The 21,006-nt window shown below is 42.2% G+C and overlaps 1 protein-coding gene across 6 annotated transcripts in view; it reads right to left on the reverse strand.

The window, feature by feature from the left end:
* Positions 1-21,006, reverse strand: part of TMEM65 (transmembrane protein 65) — a 154,515-nt gene that overhangs the window by 84,229 nt on the left and 49,280 nt on the right. The window contains exon 8 of one of the 6 annotated variants that reach the window (XM_058833755.1): positions 7,045-7,209. The exons of 2 other annotated variants lie outside the window; for them this stretch is intronic. In XM_058833755.1, the coding sequence (XP_058689738.1) occupies positions 7,166-7,209 (44 nt within the window). In that variant the 3' untranslated portion in view covers positions 7,045-7,165. Of the gene's footprint in view, positions 1-7,044; positions 7,210-7,588; positions 7,693-21,006 lie in introns of those variants that run through there. 3 more of the 6 variants (XM_058833750.1, XM_058833753.1, XM_058833757.1) reach the window with 3 other exon arrangements.

The raw sequence follows: 21,006 nt of genomic DNA on the forward strand, positions 1-21,006 counted from the left end.
AAGCCAGACTGAGCTATGACAGGGGTTACCATGGGCTCGATCAAACCAGCTCCTGTTGATATCAGCAAGGTGGAAAAGGCTCCTGGTTCCACTTGCAGTGTGTGTTCTGATGTCATGCACATCCAGAAACATAAGCATAGCCTTCAGTTCTCCAGTAACACACTGGACAGTTAATTAATTTACCTGAGCTGAGTGGAAACCAACCTGACACAATTAACTTTTTGTTAATTTTGCTGCACAATTAACTTATTACAGAAGTAGAAGTTTGTTCCACTAACTTGCCTGGCATCCCATTTGCAGAAATGGGTTTTCTTACACAGTCACACACAAAAAACCCATCTGTTCACCTCTGTGTAGAACAGAAATATACCTAATAACTGCATTAAACTAGGGGTCAGTCTACTCAGAAAAGCCTTAACAAAATAAATGTAATTGGTAATTTCATGCTAATAGAGTGCAGTCATAGATTAAAATGGGATGGGGATTAAAGGGTTGAGGTCATTTTAATATTTGCTCTTGCCCTTTTTTGCAGTTTTTCTCATCTTTTTTCTTGGAGGCTTTTAATGTTGTCTCTCGCCACCACCACTCACCACTCATCAGTGGGGCTTTAGACAGCTTAAACCTTCAGGCTTTGTCCTGGGGAAGAGGTCCAAAGCTCCAGTTATATCTGGTGCTGGGTGAGATCTGCAACCTCCATAAAGACATGGGAAGAAACGCTCCTTTTTCCATAGCATGTAGTTGAGGTGCAATTCACTCATCTAATGCCAACCTAAAATGATACAGCCAGAGTACCTGAAAATTCTCAGCAATTATTTGTTCAGCAGCATCTCAGCATTTTCCTCTGTTACTTGTTCTACAAGCTTGTTTATAATCTCAATTAATCTGATCACATGGATGTCAAGTTCTAGTCCAAGAGACCTAGTTAAGCACCTTCTGTTAGCTGGTGGTGGAAGCACTCACTACTCTTTGAAGAGAGCAGCCAAGGAATGCAGAGTCAATATGTTCCTATCTCTTTCTCAAAGTTATACTGGGACCATGGAAAACTAGTTTAGAGGAGATGGCTGACTGTTAGATAACTGGAGATGGATAGATACACTCCCACTAGCTAAGCAGCAGGGGCAGATAACATCCTGTAAGGATTTAAGAACAATTGAGCTTTCCTACTAAAAGCATATGGTCGCCAAAAATCTTTCTGGGTTTCATAAGTAGAGTAGAGCTTAATATAGGGAGAGGAGCCTTGAGTGGAGAATCTGCCACCTGCTTTCTCCCAGCCTCTGATCTCATATATTTATGTTCTGAGCTCTGTATTGCATGGACCATCTCCTGCTACACACAGGTGCACTCTGTCTGCTTCAGGGAGATCCTCTTCCTAGAATAGACATGTATTCAAAGCAGTACAGTGGTTCAAATTATTAATAATTCTGATGATAAAGATGACAATAGACAACAGTACACTGAGAAGGCTTTGGGAGAAGAGTCTTTGGCAGGTAGGATACTACTGTGACAAGACTGTTCCACCTAGCTTTTATCCCAAGTTCCTCCATCCTTGGGTCAGATTTTGCCACCTAAAACAGACAACAGAGCCTGGAACACAAACAATGCTTAGTGCTGACAAATCTGTAGTGTAACACCCAGGATCTCACAGCTGGACTGACTTGTAGGGAAGATGCTGATACTGCTCACAGGGCAGGAACAAAGCACTGGATCTCTAATGGATAAAAGGGGATGCTTTCATTTTCCAAAAGGGCTGTGGGAACAGAGAAGTTTTTATTCTGGAACCTTATTATCTTATAAAATATTACTGACTTGATTGCTGTGGATACTAAGGAGGTTCAGGCCAGCTATAGAGTAAGTTCATTTATATCATCTTATGAAGGGTTTTTATTTTTATATGGCTTTTGACCTCAAGTCTAAAGGAAACATCAGTCCCCACTGTGAGGTCCAGGGAATGCAGACACGTCAGCTGCAAGACCTTTAACAGTACACGTAGACGAGCAAGGCTCTATACCACAGTGTTAAAGATAAGGAACTGACAGATTGCTTGTCAGCAACAGTGGAGAGAAAATCTCACCAGCAACATTTTTCTTTCATCTGCCCAGGGTGACAGATGAAGCATGAGAAGACACCTGAAAGAGGGGGAGAGGCACAGACTGGCACCTGAAGGTGGGAGCTTTCAGCTTTGCTGTGTGAGCTCAGAGAAACCAATTTTTGGTTTGGTCCTCACAGTTCTTTTTGAGCATTGCCTCTGTTTAGATAACTCCCTCCTCCAGCAGGAAGCTTTTAGGGCATTGACCTACAGCTTTTGCTTTCTGGAAATAGATTTGGAAAGGAAACTGTACTCTACCAAAAGAAGTCCTTAGACTCAAATGCTTCTACATCCCTGTAGTCTTCCCCGGCACTACAGGTGCTTCTGTGCCATGATCTGACCTTGCAGCACTCAGCTCCTCTTGAGAAGCAAACCCAAACCCCACACTGCTATGTAGCTGCAGAATAAGTAAATCATTAAGGACTAGGCTGCGTTCTGTACAGAAAACAAGTTAGCTGGGTTTGGTTTTTATTGAACAACACCCTGAAGTCCCAGCTCCTGCTTGCTGCAGCATTATCCTCTGATTTGTAAGCTGTTGACTGATCTACTTGCTGCTCTCAGAGAACTAAGAAACCACATGTCTGGAGTCATAGTAGGTCCCCACGGGGAGCTGAGTTACCAGTTTCAAGACAGCCATGTAATTAGCCAGCAGCCTACCACCATCACACTAAAATCAGAGGTTGCTTAAGTTTTCGTCCCAGGTCTTCAGTGCACTTGACAGTAACTTTATTATTTAATGAGGCAACAAGGCCCTGAACATTCACATTTTAGAGAGGCAAACCATCTCAGACATCCTGAGTTCCTAAAATATCTCCACAGCTCCTAAATGAGAGCAGTGCTCTAGCTCCAAACACTGTGCTTGTTTTCCTGTCTAGCATTACAGCTCGGGGAATTGAACAAGCAGGTAGCAATGTGTGGAAGGAAGGCAGAGGCACTCCCCAGGGATCCTGCACAAGCTCCAGGCTCCTGGCAGAGGGATTCCCTCTGCAGTGGGGCTGCTGCAGATGGACAGACCAGACACAGCATGGGAAAGCTGGCCCCTGCACTTGACTTGTCTCTCATCCCAGCAAAGCCAAGAACAAGAAAATGGCCTTGCAGAGGGAGAACTCCAGAAGAAAATTAAAATGGGAGTTAGAAAAAGACAAAGTTCAAAACACACAAAAATTACAGTGGCAAAACACCTGCTGGGACTTTCTATGGCAAGTTAGCATTGTTGAAAGGAAATTGAATACTTGTTTGGGGTTTGTACCAGGATTTTTGAACAATTATAAAAATGAGGCTTACTCCCAAATACCCAATTGCAGCAGACACACCACAATTTGTTGTACATGGGGAAAAAGCTCACGTCTCCTTCTTACTTGTTGAGGTTCATGACATAGCTTTCCCACACCAAGGGGCTTTGTGAAGACTGACTAGCCCTGACAACAGGACAGGCTGACAGGATTAAGTGATATTTTGAAATCTTTAGTGCAAGCTGAATCCCTTCTCAGCATGCTGGGAATATAGGCAGATTTGGAGATGGTTTAATTGGCAAACACCCCAAAGGATGGTTGCCTACATGTTCACATCTGTTGCTATTTATGTGCGTGCATGTAGACTTTCCCTCTATTTTCAATATTCCTGCATCTCAAACACTTGCCTTGCATAAGATTTGCCTCATTGGCAGATGTCTGCTGAAATTTATTAGGAATGGCTTTTTTTTTTTATTTAACTGAGATATTTATCTCTTTCCAATTTAATAGATACCATCTGGGTAATTACTATATAGTCATTAAACTAAATTCTTTTGCTTGGAGATTTCATGTATGGAAAAATGCTACAATGGAAAAATCAGATTATGGATCCAGAGAAAACATAAGCCTCCTTTCTCATCTATAATAAGATTGTTCTGACCTCTAATTTTTCACCCCTTCCAATTCACTGAATTGTCAACACTCTGACTGCTTGATTCAAAAACTGACATGAAACAGGACCATGGTACAGAAAAAGAGCCTGGTGAGGACAGGTTTGACAGTCTAGCTCATCATGGGAACTCAGTTCACTTCTGCAAAGTGCTATTTTATAGGTTTTTCCTTCTAGTGTGAAAAAGAACTTTGCTTTGCAAAGTAATAGATAAAGCTGTTTCTGAGCAGATTTTCTCTCTTCTGAGAGTCTGTAAAAACCATACATCTTCTACATCAAATGTAAATCAGGGTTGATGATAATTTAATTCTTCTCTCTTTCTCCAACTCAGCCTTTAAATATCTTTTCTTCTTTGCCTGCTTTGCCTTCCTTTTCTTCTTCTTCTTCACCCAACTCCATCTCCCTCCTTGTCGCCCTTATAGCAGAGGTTGTGTGTATTGCAGCCAAGTCTGACCTCACAGCTGCTGAGACTTCCATTTTAACTCCTTATTTCAAGATTAATAGAGCAGAAAAACATTTTCCATTAGACTCTATCTGCTTTTCTTTCCTTTCTACCTTTCCCCAGCAGCAGCCAAGCCCCCACTGTGCTACCTTTAAAGGACAGGTCACCCCTTAGAGCAAGCCTTGGATCGATCACCCCATTTTGAATGCTTTTAGCCCATATCATCAGTATACCTCGATGTTCAACTCACTGGGGGTGGGTTAGAGTGAAACAACACCGAATGATCAGTGTTTGTAATTATACATATGTAGGGTTTCTTGTAGAACAGTTTGGTTGCACAGAAAACAGGTATGTAACCATTTTGATTGCTGTTATCTACAGTAATATGACAATATAAAAGCATAAAATATAATTTCAGAAAACATCTAAGAAAGAGAAGGAATGAATAAGAGTAGAAAAATCTCACCACCCACAGGCCTTGTGAAGAGGCTCAGCTGTTGCCATTTCAATGTTTGTTGGTCAAAGGGATGGTCACAGTCTTAATCAAAGTGACAGTTGCAGACTGGATTCATCAGGTGATGAGGAAACCTCCAGAATACAAACTCTGTTTGGTTCATATTCACTCAGGCTCAAATAGGAATGCCCAGATACCTCCCCTGCAGCAGGGAGTTTCAACTGGGTGATGTAATGTTGTGGATTTCAGGACATTTTGGGAGTCTTTGACACTTTAATACAGCTGCCTATTACACCAGTGGCCCTTCAGCAGAGACAGACACCTCCAGGCTACCTGTGAGTGTTCTGGTACTTCCCTGGCAGGGGAGTTAATACAGCTGAATTCACTGGAGTAAGGACAGAGACAATTCCCTGCCGCACAGGGTTTGTCTCTTTCCTTACTTCATTAAACACCAGTGTAGCCTGAGGAGGGCTGTGCTCACCCTCTGCACTGATGGCTGCACATGGCAGCTTCCCCTTGAATATTTGAACCATTGGCATTCCAGTCTCTCTTCCTGTATCACTTGTGGATACATTCTCCTCCCTAGATGGAATCCTGGGATGATTGGACAATAACACCCCCTTTATCTTATCTCAAGTTCCCGTCACAATCCAAATTCCAGGTATTAGGCATATTTGGGGAGGGGTGGGCTTGAGTGCTCCCAGATGTTCAGCTGTTCTTTGCAGCTTGCCATGGTGGGCAGAAGTCCTTCAACGATTTTAAAAGGTTTAAGCCATTAACAATTTCATTCTCTTACACATGACTTACTTCAATTCACAAGTCTTTCAAACAGTTACAAGGCACTAAGAGATAAAGACTAACACTCACTTGGAGATCCATGTAGTCTCACCATTTCTCATTCATCCCCTTACAACTGTCTTCCCAGCTGAAGACTAGAATAGAAATGATGCTTTAGGAAGCCCTAGAACAGAAATGATGCTTTATGAAGCTGACCTAGATATAGATCAGTAAGCTGGTGAAATCTGTAACAGAGTAAGAAAAATGAATGAATACAGTGAGCAGCTTCATCCAAACCCCAGCCTAAAGAGCCTCAAGAAACCACATTAAGATGGCAATTTGAATGAGATTTATGGCCTTCAGCTCCATACCTGGGGCACTGAGGGCTGTGAAGGCTAATCAGCCCACTCAAATCACTGCAAGTACCTCTGAGCTTCCTCTGTGTGGTCTGGCAAAAAAAGGAACAGGGGGAGGGGAGTGGGAGTGACTGGCACCTTATCAAAGGATGAGAATGTCAAGCAGGGAAATGATCAAAGGAAAATGCACATCATCATTTACGCTGATCCTTCATTCCTGGTAGCGGAGAAGTATCTAGTGGGACTAAAACCCCTCTGGGACAGGGACTGTGGTATAGATCTGAAAATATGCAGATATATTGAATTCCCACTGACATTTCTTTGACCATTAGGGCTTAAATATCTTTGCAATAAATCCAAGCACCTAAATTTTTTCCCATATTTAATCTCATAACTATATAACTATATATAACTATATAAGTTATACATAATTTATGCATATACATGTGTGTGCAACTTTGCAATTTTACCTCTGGTGGTGTAACTATGTTCCTCAGCCTGGAAACCCGAAGGAACATTCCCTGGCAAGGTTCTCAATTTTATGTATTGTTAAATTGTTCATAGTGCTGGCAAGCACAGTCTCTGATAATCCCCAGACATAGCACATGGAGCTGACACCATTGTCAACAGACAAACTGGATGTGGTCAGGCTACACCATCTGAAGTTTGCCTGGAAGTCATGAGCCACCCCTCAGCAGCTGGGCTCAGCATCAGGTAACAAGGACAGGCATGGGCATTTATCCTCATCCAGGCATGGGCATCAAGCAACTGGCCAGGGCCACAAAAATCTGTGGCAGGAGAGGAAACGTTATGTTTGGGGCCCACGCTACAGGTATTTCTTCCCATCATGGAGTCAGAGCCAGACTTGTGTGGTACCCCAGTATCCCCAGTCCTCAGTTCCAGAGCTTCAACAGGAGACCTGGACTATTTAATACTAACGCTTTGCTGCCATTCCAAAATAGAAGCTGAATATGCCCTAATCAAGCACAAATGAAAAGGTTGATGCTTCACACTGCTTTATTTATAACTTCATTATTAGGATGAATCAAAATGCTTTGTAAATGCACTTTCTCTTCTGCAGATGGAACACACACATGTAGGGGAGCCCTTTGCCCTGAGCAGGGCCTCAGGATGATGCTCTTCTGGCTTCAGCCATGTTGGTCTGCTTGTTCTGCACATTGAGTTTTGAGTCCTGAATGGCACAAGGCATAAAGGAAATAGATGAAGAATTCATATCCACATGCTCACTTAGCTGAGCCCTAGCCTAGAGCAGCTCTTGCAGCAATAGCTGTGACTTGTCCCACTTCACCTTCTCAGTGGAGTACAGCACAAGCAAGGGCAGGGGTAGGGAGGTGTGGAAGTGAAGCAGCAAGTCTCAATTCCAGATCTGATGCTTGAACCACTGACTAGGACTTCTCCTCATGGTTTACCTAGAGAAACCAGGCTGAGTTATTCTGTTCAAACAGTTTGGATTCAGGGTGGCTGAAATGCAATGTAATGTGAGAACAGACGATATCAGTTTGATGGGAACAGTCTCTTCACAACCCCCAATGGCTCTCATGGAAATGACCTGTCTGACCTCTGTATCACCACTTCACTCCAACTTTCATCTTCTGTTTTCTTATTTGTCCTCGGTGGGATTTCACTCCTACATCTCCTTCTACCACATGCTGGCCTGGAGGAACAAGAGCCCTGAATTAGCATGAGGCTCTGCTCTTGCCAATCTTTCTCCCTAGTCCACTGTTGTTGTGCTATAATATAAAGACTTCATCCTGTATAGCTTCCTGCCAAGCTGATACTTCCACTCTGATAGACAATTTGTAAAACCATGTAAAAGCTCCCTTGCTTCTAAAAGCTCATAGCAATTTACTGTCTGCTCAATATTTATATAGCCATGATCCTATAAAAAAGAGCAGAATTAGCAACAATTTGTGCCTCTTGCCTTGATTGCAGTGCTCCCACCCATGAAAAATGATGACTTCTCTCCCATTCAAGTGTTGTCCAGACACCATTTGTCTTAAGCAATGCAAGCAGATAAAGGTACACACTGTCATGGTATTCCCAGGCCACTGAGAAATGCTGATGGGCCAGGATTACATCTGCAGCTCTTACCTAACACACACCAGTAACAGACTCCTAGGGAAATACTTCCTTCCTGCTGCCAGACTCCATCACTATATATAACTCCACTGTTATCTGTACACTGTGAAGTGTAGAGGAGGCAGAGTGAAAATCTATTAACAGAAGTATTATAACTCTATGCAAAAATATCTTTCAAATAGTAATTTTTGAGGCTGAGGGTGGTAGCAGTCTGCTTATATAACACGTAATTTTTTTATTAGCATCTGATTGATAATAATCAAACCTGACTGTAGAAGCAATCATTTTATGGGTGGGCTAGTTTCAAGCCTGGTAAAAAAATGGGGTCAGGTTTAGTATTTAAGGTTATCCTACATGTTTTACCAAAGGAAAAGTGGGGAGTATTGGGATTTTTGAGAGAGACAGGACCACTGGGAGACGTCTTAAAGCCTGATTCATTCTTCTTCTTCTACAGCCTCATGAAGGAGTACGAATGTCTTCACCATGTTCGCTAGATGTCCATGGTCAGTGGTCACAAGACCACAGGTTACAAGGGCTCTTAAAGATTAATAGTCAATAATCTATTGCCACAAAATAATGTTTCACACCAATGGTTAATTATTTTGTCTTATATATCTTTGCCACAGTGAGGATTTTCTTAACCAATCGTATAATGACACACAAAACTATTTGCTATACTTTAAAATTTCTTATTACCTTTATAACTACTTCTTTATAACTACTTCTATAGCTTAACTTTAAACCTTAAAACTTTCCACTACTTAGCTTAATGTCCTTCTATCTAAACTACAAACCCACATTCTTGCTCATGGTCTTTAAATCCTTCTGGATTTAAGAAGCCTTTTCCAAGGTGTCAGGCTGAACCCTGTATTAATTTCTGTGTTTGAGCCTGCATGCACAAAATTTTGAGAATTTTCTGTGCTTGGAATTCCCACCGGGAGAATTAACAATGCTCACTGTTCAGCTGGAAAGAAGAAAATGGGGTCAGTAAACAGGCACAATCAGGTACAGTCTTTGTCATTTTGCAACTACACACACACACACTCTCACACACACACAAAGCAGCATCTTGGTGTTCTGTCTCCACAGCCACCTCAGGAAAGAAGGCAGGATGGAGATTCATGGATACAGCTACATTCCTATCAGTACCTCTGCCTGTAATGGCAAAAGACTGGTGAACTTCTTGGCAAAACCTTCCCATTCATTCTGCAGCACAAAGTGAGCTACTGAGCAAACTCTGCTGCACACTCTGTGAATGGCTTTGCATCAGGAAGCCAATTTGTCCATTCAGGATGGATGGCTGGTTTGGAGCTTTTCTTTAACTGAGTACTGAAGGCTTTTCTTTAAGTGAGTGCTAGAGTTAAAACAAGCCCATTGCAACAAATAACACCTGATGTGGCAATAAAACTGGCCTGATTTTCATATCCTGATAAAACTCCATCCATTTTCTCTCCCTCCACTGCAAAGAATTTGCAGGATCTGTCTCTTTGTGGCTAATTTTAATTTCCCAGTAATGTGATTGCCTTATAAAAAACGAAATGCTGCTGAAAAATATGTGTAATGGCTTTGATGTGTGTGTCAGACTAGGGGGAAAATGCACTGAAGCTTTCTATTGTATTTATGAGATTATGTGTGTTTATCCACCTCTACACAGCATTCTCCATATTTTATGGACCGAATACTTACAACTCCCATCAAATTGGTGAGAGTTACTGGTGACCTTCACACCTCAAATAAGTAATCATATTAAAGGAAAATCCTTCCAGTATACAGAAACTTCATGGCAGCACGGGACACCCATCATCTCCTCTTCCAGGGACATTTTTCAGTAGTAACCCAAAGCACAGAGGTTTATGTGCAGAGAGTTAGACTCTGTGCTCAGGTACAGGCAGCAGCCTGTGGTACAGCTCAGACCACAGAAATTCTTTTCTGAGTTTAACCTTTTTTCTTAAAATGATATTTTCTGGGTCAGGTACCAAGAAGACAGTATCTTGGAACCTCCCCCAAAATATTTGCCCCAATTTCCCTGAAGTCATGGCTGTTGCCTGAAGTCCCTCTTCTGTACCAGGAAAACAAGTAGATCTGCACTAAAGAGCAAAATGTGACCCATCATCTTGGCTGTCTCCCTTGGAACAGCTGAATCTGTAAAAGCCTCAGATTTCCAAAATATTTGTCTAAGAGAAAGGAATGGGCAAAAACTCACCATAACTTAATTTGCAAGTGTATCAAAATATTGCCAAAACATTTCCAAAGAGGCACCCTGAAAAACTTATGCTTTCTTACATGAATAACCTTTTCCTAGACGAGTCCCTGAGAGAGGCAAGAGACAGAAGCAATAAAGGAAAACCTTGAATACCATCCTCTGTAATCTTGTTGCCTTTGATTTCAGATCATAACTCAAGTCTGGTCTGTAGCAGGGCCTGGTGACTGAACTGATACAGCACCTTCTCCATGAAACAGCCTTGAAATGAGAAGGTCCCATTTCTTGGTCCAGGTGTTGCATAGATGCCACAGCCAGCCTAAGCACCAGCCTGCACCAGTCAGCACCTGCTGCCCTGCCTGTGTGGCACCAGCTCTGGTCACTGCCAGGGACAATGTCCTGGCTCTGCTGATGGCTCACATGCGGCACTCTGCAGGAGAGGAACCACCACTTTCCTTGTGCTTATTGACACCAGAAGTGATCCTAGAAACACCAGTTGACTTACAGAGAGCTTTTCTGACTAAACTGCCCACTTAGACAGCCAAGAGTTCTAAATTTGACTTGGGTTGATGATAAATTGAATTGAGCCAGAAGCATGAGCTGGCAGCCAAAAGGGCCAACTGTGTCCTTACCACAAGCTCTGTTTTGGGCTGTGCCTACAGTCAGAGTCGTGTTGTCAGAGAGAAAATCCTATGTACAGCCGTACTGCAGCTTTTTGCACTAAAACATGTTGATTTTGGCAACATTTTAATATGAAAATCTTAAGCTCCCATCAGGTTTTGATGTGTAGGTTTAGACAGTTGCCAAGCTTGTTGTGAAACTGTTTAGCTTTTCAGCTCCCAGATTACTGTGAAATATATAGTACATGGTAGTACTGTTTTATGCCAAGTAGGTACAGACTGTGCTGTGCCCCTCCTGCACACTGTCCCAACAGGCTGTGGCAGGGCAAGGCTTCCTGCCTGTCTGGGCTGGCAGCTGCAGTCCAGGCACTGCTGCTGCTTGAGCAGACACCCTGTGCCTCGTGTGGAGCCCACTCTGGGCTTTGACTTGCCCATGTCAAACTGGGACTGAAGCAGAGGAATATATTTATCCGTATGATGTTGGTGGTGTTCAACCCACAGGAGGAACAGAGGAGGAGGTGAGGTGCCATCTGCTAAAATTTGCAGACAAGACCCCTAGAGGGAGGAAGCAGAGATGTTTCAACATCTCTACGGAAACTAGGGGAAGCACCTTGGGGCTGAAATGCTGCTAAAGCTCCCAAGGAAAAACACAGTAACCCCAGATAATGTACACTGTAGAAAGGCTATCCCAGAACAGTAAAACAAGCACTTAATTTAGGGTCTAGATCAGCAGATCTGAGGGACCACCCTATAATTCAGCATAGGCTTGTGAAAAAGGAAGGCTTGGACATTTTCTCAACAAGATTACAGATCTATACACTATAAAATATTCTAAGCTATTCCTGAGACTCTTGAGTGTTATGCAATACCATGCTGGTTTTGGCTGAGATTCAGTTAATTTTCTTCATAGTAGCTGCATGGGGCTGTGTTTTGGATTTGTGCTGGAAACAGTGTGGTAATACAGGGATGTTTCATTATTCCTGAGCAGGGCTTATACAGAGTCAAGGTCTTTTCTGCTCCTCACCCCACCAGTGAGGAGCTGGGGGTGCACAAGGAGCTGGGAGGGGACACAGGCAGGACAGCTGACCCCAACTGACCCAAGGGACATCCCACACCACATAGCATCGTGCTCAGTTCGTAAAGCTGATGAAGGAGGAAGAGGGGAACATGTTTGGAGAGATGGCATTTGTCTTTTCAAGTCACAGCTATGTGTGATGGAGTTCTGCTTTGCAGGGGGTAGCTGAAATCTGACTGCCCATGGGATGTGGTGAATGAATTCCTTGTTTTGCTTTCCTTGAGCATGTGGATTTTGCTTCACCTGTTAAACCATCCTTACCTGAACCCACGAGTTTTCTCATTTTAACTCTTCTTGTTCCATCCCCCACCTCACTGGGGGAGTGAGTGAGCAGCTGTGTGGGGCTGAGTTGCTGGCTGGGGTTAAACCACAACAAGTGCGTTCATCAATCAACATGCATGACAGAGGTGTACACACCAGGGAAGTGGTCACAGCACCAAGCCTGTCTGACCTCATGAAGCATTTGGACAATGCTTTCAGGCACATGGTGTGATTCTTGGGGTGTCCTGTGCAGGGCCTGGAGTTGGACTCAATGATCCTAATGGGTTCCTTCCAACTCAGCATATTCTATGATTCTGTGATTACGAATGATTAGATACATTCAAGGCTGGGACACATATAGGTCTTCAAGTGTGCCCAGGCATCAACAGTGCCAGAGGAGACTTGTTTGGTGCAGACTCCAGAAGAGATCAGACTCTCAGCCAGCATTTATTTAATGCCTTGACTGTGACAAATGCTTTTTGCTGTGAAAATATGCAGCATGTGACAAGATCAAGCAACTTGATAGCAAGCAAGTAAGGGAATGTCTTGCTTTGCAAAGTTATCTGGACTACTTGGTAAAACTGCCAGAATTTAAAAGAACGCATTTGAATATGGGAAACTTCATTAAAAAACCAGTCTCTTTACTCTGGATAAAGAAAGCACATTTTTAAGCATGGCATAGTGAGATTGATGGTTCTTTGACAGCAAAGCATTAAAATCTGCTGACATCTGTTGGGTGTCAGAGAACAAAAGTTACAGCTGTTAGAAATACTCCTCAGCATGTTGTAAACTTTAGTCTGAAGGCTGAGATCTGCAGAGGCAACACGCTCCACTGAATAGTTCTCTGTGACGCTCCTGAGACAGCCGGAAGGAGCAGAGTGCAGCCGCCTGTCTCAGCTCTCACCATCGTAACTGCCCCAACATTTCCAGGAAATACATGGCCTTGGACATACACCACACCAAAAGGCTTGTGAGGAGTTTCTGACAAACATGATTTTGACAAATGTGATTCATGAGAATTAAAAGAATAAGAGATGTCAGAAGAGCAAAAGTACACATGCCGGTCAGAAAAGGTATTCTGACTATTAAGAGCGTGGTATCAATGTTTTGATTTGTGAAGGTCTCAAAAGAATGACATTAAACTGACAAGAATGGTCTTAAACCAGCAACATTTTCTACCTAATCGTGATTTGATCTATTTATTCTTTCTTTTCCTAATGGAAGTTTCCCAAGACTGATAATGTAGCCTGTATCAACAAATTACATCATCAATAACATACAATGAAATCATGAATATTTATCTTGCAGGTAAATGACTGGGAAAAAAGTAAACTATGCCAGACAGTATTTTAAAATACATTTTTCAAGGAAGCATATGTCCTTTCTGAATGAGTTATTGGCAGTGGACATGACAATTTTCTGGTTTTCCTAACTACTGAATTCCCATGAATCCATGGTGAGAATGGAGGGCAAGCCTTAAGTATACAATTTTCTCTCATCTCAGTTTACCAAATACATATTGGCCTCCCTGTGGCACCAGGCCCAGGAGCTCATGATCATGTCTGGATCTGCATGGCAGAAAGGAGGCGCCAGTGCTCAGGTCAGCTGTCCTGGCTGTGTCCCCTCCCAGCTCCTTATGTACCTCCAGCCTCTTTGCTGGTGGGGTGAGGAGCAGAAAAGGCCTTGACTCTGTGTAAGCCCTGCTCAAGAGTAATGGAAACATCAGTGCTTTATCAGCTATTTCCAGCACAAATCCAAAGCACAACCCCATACAGCTACTATGGAGAGAATTAACTCTACCCCAACCAAAATCAGCACAACATGAGACTCACTTCACTGAGATTTTATCTCTCTTTCCTATCTGGTTATCATGGACTGTCTTTATGTTAAATGGAGGAAAAAAGGCAACTTTATCTAAACAATATATTCTAAATATGCTTCACTCTAAGTATTTCTAAATGTAGTTTAAATCTAAAACTACGGAATGACATGAACGAAATTCTGAGACTGTCAGTTTTCCCCCATGTAAAGGGACAGCACATGCTCTCTCCATCACCTCCAATGAGTTTCTCATTAAGAATGTGTATTCCTTATTAATACCATTTGCCATTAGCAAGGCAATTTCTTCCATCACAGTTTTACTCAAGATTTTCTGTATAGTGCAAGGAAACAGTGTAGCAATTATTTGTTTCTTTAGCAATTATTTTCATGGAGTAATTAGAACTATTTAAATCCAAATAGAAAATTTGTATATGTAAGACTATCAAATGTTGCTACTGTGGTGAATTGCTGAAAAAATGAAACCCACAGTTGAAATTTAGTGTTTCTCTTCACTTAGCATATGAAATACTTTCTGCTTGGAATTCAAAATACATTTCTGAAGATATTATGTTTAAAATAGGCTCACTGGGAAAGAATTTTTAAATTGTTTTACAGTTTAATAAACAAAATAGAAGATTACTGATTTACTGCAAATATCAGACATAAATTTCCCCTCTCACTAGAGGCAGACACTGCATATTATTTCATTTTCAAGACATCGCAAGCAAACCTGTGCTAAAGTAGCATTTATATGCAAGTGTCCTTAGAGGAATTTGGCTACTTTACTGTTCTGAAACAAGAAGTAACAGGTCAGCTGTGAAAGTTCACTCTTCCCTGAAATTGTTCTGAAAACTGATGTTTTCACTGCTGACAGTTCAAATCCCATAGAACTGCACAGTAGCAAAGATACAAAACTTGCTGTTGTTTTCCAACAACCTGACTTTGTATCTTCTCTATCATTTGCCTACAACCCAAATCAAAACACATTTCAGTCAGTGAGAGGGTTTCCAGTGATGTATTAAGTGAATGTACAGAAAAAAAATCTACCTTTTGGGATCCTATGGAGCTGTCTATAGGGAGCAGAAAGTAGAGGTTGGAGTTGTACATGTGAGTGAAGTGTAAACAGAAAAAGATGGGAACAGTTTATGTACAGGTATAATATCTCTGGAACTAAAATACAAACAGGATCTTTTCATTTGGCTTTCAAGGTTTCTATGCCCTAAGAAGAGGCTGAATCACATTAAGCAAATTCAGCTTTGCCAGCAAGCACGTAAGTAGGTGTGTGCATTTCTGTGGTGCTGATTAATGGCTGGGTGAATGCCATAGGACATCTAACAACTCTGGAATACTTTTGTTGCTTAAAGTTTTCTGCTGATGGCAGCTTTTCCATTGCTCTCTGCTAGGTTCTGAGTGAGCAGTTCCCTACCCCAAGGCCTCTGGCACCACAGTCTGCAAAGAAATGACATCTACCAATTCACACCTCCTCTCCAACAATGTCAGACACCTTACCTTGAGCCACATAAAAGCATTTGAAAAATCATTAATTCAGGCCAGAGGCATCTGACTACAGCAGTATTCTCAGGATAACTATGAAAATAAAGTCAGTGAGACTCTCAAAAGTGCCCTACACAGGCTTTGTACTCCCATTGAGTTCAAAGAAGTCGGAGTTGGCTCAAAAAAGGCCAAAGCCCTGCTCCAGAGAGGCTCATTTCAACTTGGTAAAATTCCATTATTTTTCCAATCTCTACCTGACAAATTTTGCTCATCCTCTTCCAGATTTAGGAGGCATTACTTGTAGAACATTCCATAAATCTGAGTCTCAGAGTTAAGGAACAGGCTACCACTATAAAACATAGCAAAGAGAATAGATAACCATGATATGACTCATTTGAGACAGAACAAATACAAATCAAAAGAAATATCCAACTGTAAAATCACTGTTGCCTCAGAGATTCTGATAAACAGACTGGCTGCCTCTGTCCTTTTCACACTCAGAGATTTGCTGCCTTTCAAACATTCCAGTTCATTTTTCCTTTTAACAACATTGATTGATTTGATGCTGCAGACAGTGGGTTTGTAAAAAGCATTTTCTTTGTACCCCTTCCTCACATGCACCTGTTATGGTAAAAGAATAAACAGTATAGTCATCTATATGTTTTTCTGCATATCTTTTTTTAACAATATCTTGCCTTCTGCACAAAGCTGACAAGATATTTTTATGTTCTACTATTTGCTGTTTTACTATTTGCTGCTTTTATTTATTTCCAGTCAATCTTGGAACATTTCTTCATTTATGGAAATAATAATTTTTGGCATAGTACCAAGCATTTAATTGTGATATTTGCTGTTAAGGACTAAACTCTTCATGGTGCTCTTGCAATACTAACGCAGACTTAGGAGCTGAAGGAAGGCTGAAATCCTGATCTGTGTGGGCAAGGCAGACGAAGATTTCAGTAGAAGCATCCACAAACTAAGTTTCTCAAGCAGGCTCTTCCTTAAGGACAGCCCCTATGTGCTTATGCTCATTCTCTCATATGAACCCAAAGGAGAAGTTACATATTGTTAAAAAATTCTTGAACTCCAGCTACAGACTTACTTCTAATAACAGGCTGTAGGCCTGCAGCATTGCTCTTATGTGGCATGGACCCCATCCAACAGTAGCCTCTGAGGATCTCCATGGGACTAGAGAAGGTGACGAGTTTCACCCACTGACTTCTGCTTGCAGCTTCTTCACTGCATCATGTTCTGTGGAAAAGCCTTGGGTCCTGACTCACAGATTCCTACTGATGAGCTATGGATTTTTTAAAATATTCATAAAGCAAAAATAAAGCAGATGAATCAGAGTTAACTGTTACCTTCACAATTCATCGCTTCACTCTGACATTGCAATCAGCATTTATTTACTGTACTTGGTTTTCTGCAGCTCTTTATTCATGAGTAACCACAGGAAAAAAGAAAAAACCAACCATCCACCACTACTTTTGGATGCGATCATATGGGGAAATATGCCCATGGAAAAATATCCCCATATTAAAAAAAAAGGAAAAAAAGAGGAGGAAAAATTACTTCCCCTGCCATTGCAGCAAGCCAGGGGAAGCAAGTTAAGAGGCAGGAGCCATGTGAGATGCTGGGCTGGGATCCAGGGGGCAGAATCACACAGAATTACAGAATCACTAGGTTGGAAGAGACCTTCCAAGATCATTGAGTCCAACCCAGTCCTAACACCTCAACTAAACCATGGCACCAAGTGCCACATCCAGTCTTTTTTTAAACACATCCAGGGACAGTGACTTCATCACCTCCCAAGCAGACCATTCCAATACTTTATCACCCTTTTTGTAAAAAACTTTTTCCTACTATCCAAGCTATATTTCCCTTGGCGCAGCTTTAGACAGTCCTCTCATTCTGTCAGTTGTTGCCTGAAGTAGCCTGAAGAAGCTGAGTGCTTCAGTGCTACTGCCTTGTGTGACTTAAGCAAAGCAATCTTTTCCCTCTTCAAATCTCATTTGTAGCCTGGAAATATCAGCAGCTTTCCACTCCTCCTCTTCCTCCTATCCCACATACTCACTTTGAGTTCTGCAGCTGCACCTCCACTTTGGTGTGTTTTCATACCATGCCAGCACAGCTCGGCCGCACGCACGGAGCTGCATCGGCACCAAATCCCTGATGCAAACCAGGGAGGAAATTCATTCCCGAGCTGCCAGGTTACCTCCCACCCCATGTCTGCTTCTGCTTGCCTCTGTGGGGCTGGTGGGACATAAAACAGTGCCCTCAGCCTCAAGTACGAGTCCATGAGCAAGTGTGAGGTTTCTTCTGCAGACTGCAGGCTTTCACAGTAATTTTATTCACTTTAAATTTTAACTATCTCAATAGTATGAAGTAAAATCTACTTATGTTATAATTAGATATGCCAGAATTAACCTCACATTTTACTGATACTTAAATTAGCATACACTGGGCATAAACCACTGTGAATAAGCTAATGAAATTATTCATTTGTTGATTTGCCTATGCATGTTGATAACTAAATGCCAAGAACCCAATGATTAATTAACAGCCTCATTTATTTTAAGGAAACTGCTGTCTTTCATAAAGCATTGGCCAGCTGCCATGCATCCCTTCACAAATTTCTGATTAACCTCTTAAGCATCTTAGGCATTTTTGTGAGAAAAACAGCAGTATCTATATGGAGACAACTGCTACTCATTTGCCCACCTTGCAAAGGTTTCTTGGCTCCTGCCTCTTCCAATTGCATCCTGCTGATGCAGCTCATTACTTCCAGCCTGCACTGACATTTCTCACAGTCATTTGATGCTTTGTCATTGCTCTGTAAAGGAGGAGACAAAGCCATAGCTCTCCTCATCTCTTAACCAAGTCCATAAAAGCAATCATAAACCAGATCAGCATGATTTTGAACAAAGCTGTCAGAAGTTGCCATTATTCTCCATTAGACAGAATCTCAATTCTCCATCGGACACACACAAAAGCTGTCCCTCTGCTACTGGGTTTGGCACAGAGGCCACCAGAAACCAATGACTGGCAACTTTCCCATCCACAAGCACTGTTGGTGCTTATCCAGCCTTTCTGGATATTTCTGACCCATATGAGACAAGCAAGTTGGTGCCATTACCTCTTTTTAGAAATGGGCACTTGAGGCACAGAGCTGAAATGGCTGTTGAAGGTCACTCACAAAGCCTGATGAAGGAATGGAGGACGTTTTCCCCTCTCCTAGACTAGATCAAATCCTTGCATTTTGGAGGAAAGTGAGAATCCTTGCCCAGCCTGCTCCTAGAGTTGCAGGTTTCAGTGGGATAAGGAGACATGGATCTGTCTTGGGAAAACTTTCCCTGCTTTAAAAGCAAGTATCTCCAGTTTACTTGGTGGAACACAGTGCTGGGGTCACTAGGACATAGTTTGGGCTCAAGGGAGGTAACTCCAGTCCCAATACACACAGAGAAGAAGCACTTCTACATCAGCCTTGCACTGGCAAGTTCACTTCTTTCCTTATCACAACCAACCTGCAAGAGGACAATACTGATGAATATGGCAGGCTCCATTTATGCCACAACTAATGACAATGTCACAATCTGCTAAACAGTGTCACACTGTTACTGGTCTTATTTTGCATTACAGTAGTTTTCAAACTACAACCCATGTGCCCTTGAGGTCTGTTAGCAGTCTGGAGCTGGCAGATTTTCCACATTAAACATGCTTACAAACTCAACTATTGGAAAATGGATGCCATGGACACCTGGCAGTCCATCAAACGGTAACAAATGAGTCCGATCCAAAATGGTTTGGGATTGCCTGGAACTTTATTAATAAAAGGAAAAATATCTGCATTCTAGATTGTGCTCCAGGCTTGATTTTGTTATCAAAATATTTATAAATTAGAAGAAAAAAGAAGGAGCTGAGTACATTACAGGGAATGGAAAACAGAAAGGGAGGAAAGAAGGGAGTCAATGGTGGAAAATTATGAGGGATGCAACTTTGACATCAGGTGAAGTGTTGAGTAAATCCTGTACAAGTGTTTATGGGAATGAGGATATTCCTGGGCCTGGGTGTTCCCAGAAGCATCTCTTGGGCTGGGTGAGCTCAGGAAATCACTTTATTCTTCAGGTCTCCAATGAGCTCTTGAGCTTCCCCTGGCTCTTTCCTAGCAGTGCCTTGGTGCTGCAGAGAATTTGTACTTAGAGTGGCTGCTGTAAGACCCAGTGAGGAAGGGCTCAGCAAGGAGAATCACAACACCCTGGAGCTGGTTAAAGCCTCTTCCACTGTTTGCCACTTCCCTAAGTGGATTGCAGCAACACACGTTCAGTGACAATGGTGCACCAAGTGGAGTTTTGCAGTGATGACAGTCTCAATAGCTCACAAATACAAATATGATTATAGCACTGCTGATCTTTATCCTGAGCACCTCTCCTTCATGCTGTGTGAAGATGTGGGATGCATTGCTAGGACATGTTTGGAATGAGAACCAGCAACCTCCACAGTACTTTAGCTGCTTGGAATGGGATATACAAACATTTGTTTCTTCTTCTGCCACCTCCCAACTAATCAATGCATGAGGGCTTCAGAGGAAAAAATGCTTCTGATTTCATTAATGATGTGTTACCCTGGTGGTGTGAAGCAACCAAAGAAAAATTTAATTTCAAGAGTGAAAAACCCAAGTGTGGAAAGTGATGGAAGCAGGTAAGATTTGTGCTGCTTGGCTTCTATCAAGTAAGGTAGAAATTACTCCTGCACAGGAGCAACAGCAATGCATTTGCTCTTGACTCACCTTGCCCTGCCCAAGTAGAGTCGCTCTGGCACATTCTGCTATGGGCAACCAAATGTTGAAGCAGAACGTCTCTTGCTGGCATCTTTCAGTAGCAACTATGCCCTAAGAAAGTTTACTGCCAGTTCCTCAGATAAGTTGTATCAGTGTAACACGCAGTTGGATCCCAAGAACAAATTCATGGCTCTTATATACCCACGTACAGGCCCATGTCACTAGGGCTACCACTTTTAGAATCATAGACCAGGCCAGGAAGGAACCTTGAAGGGTCATGTGGGGCAACCATTTGTGGAAAGTGAAGCCTGACTAAAATTACCTGGCACCATATCCTATCACACCTTGAAAACTTCCAGTGATGGGAACTTTGCCACTTCCTGAGGAGGTTGTTCCAGTGATTGATTTTTCTCACTGTAAAAAAATTCTTTCTTATACTAGGATGGAATGATCCCTTATGATACTTGTTGACTGTCCCATCAGAAGCTCATTCCATCTTTCTATTCATTTTTCCAATGCACTGCTCCTTCTGGCTTCTGGAACAGCATATCAGGACACTTGGCAGGCATTTGGGTTGTTGAGAGTAGCTGATACTTGCTACTCCTGCAGCTAACAACTGGCTTCCCTGTGCCACCACAGGA

This window comes from Poecile atricapillus, chromosome 2, assembly GCF_030490865.1.
Source record: "Poecile atricapillus isolate bPoeAtr1 chromosome 2, bPoeAtr1.hap1, whole genome shotgun sequence".
Taxonomy (NCBI): domain Eukaryota; kingdom Metazoa; phylum Chordata; class Aves; order Passeriformes; family Paridae; genus Poecile; species Poecile atricapillus.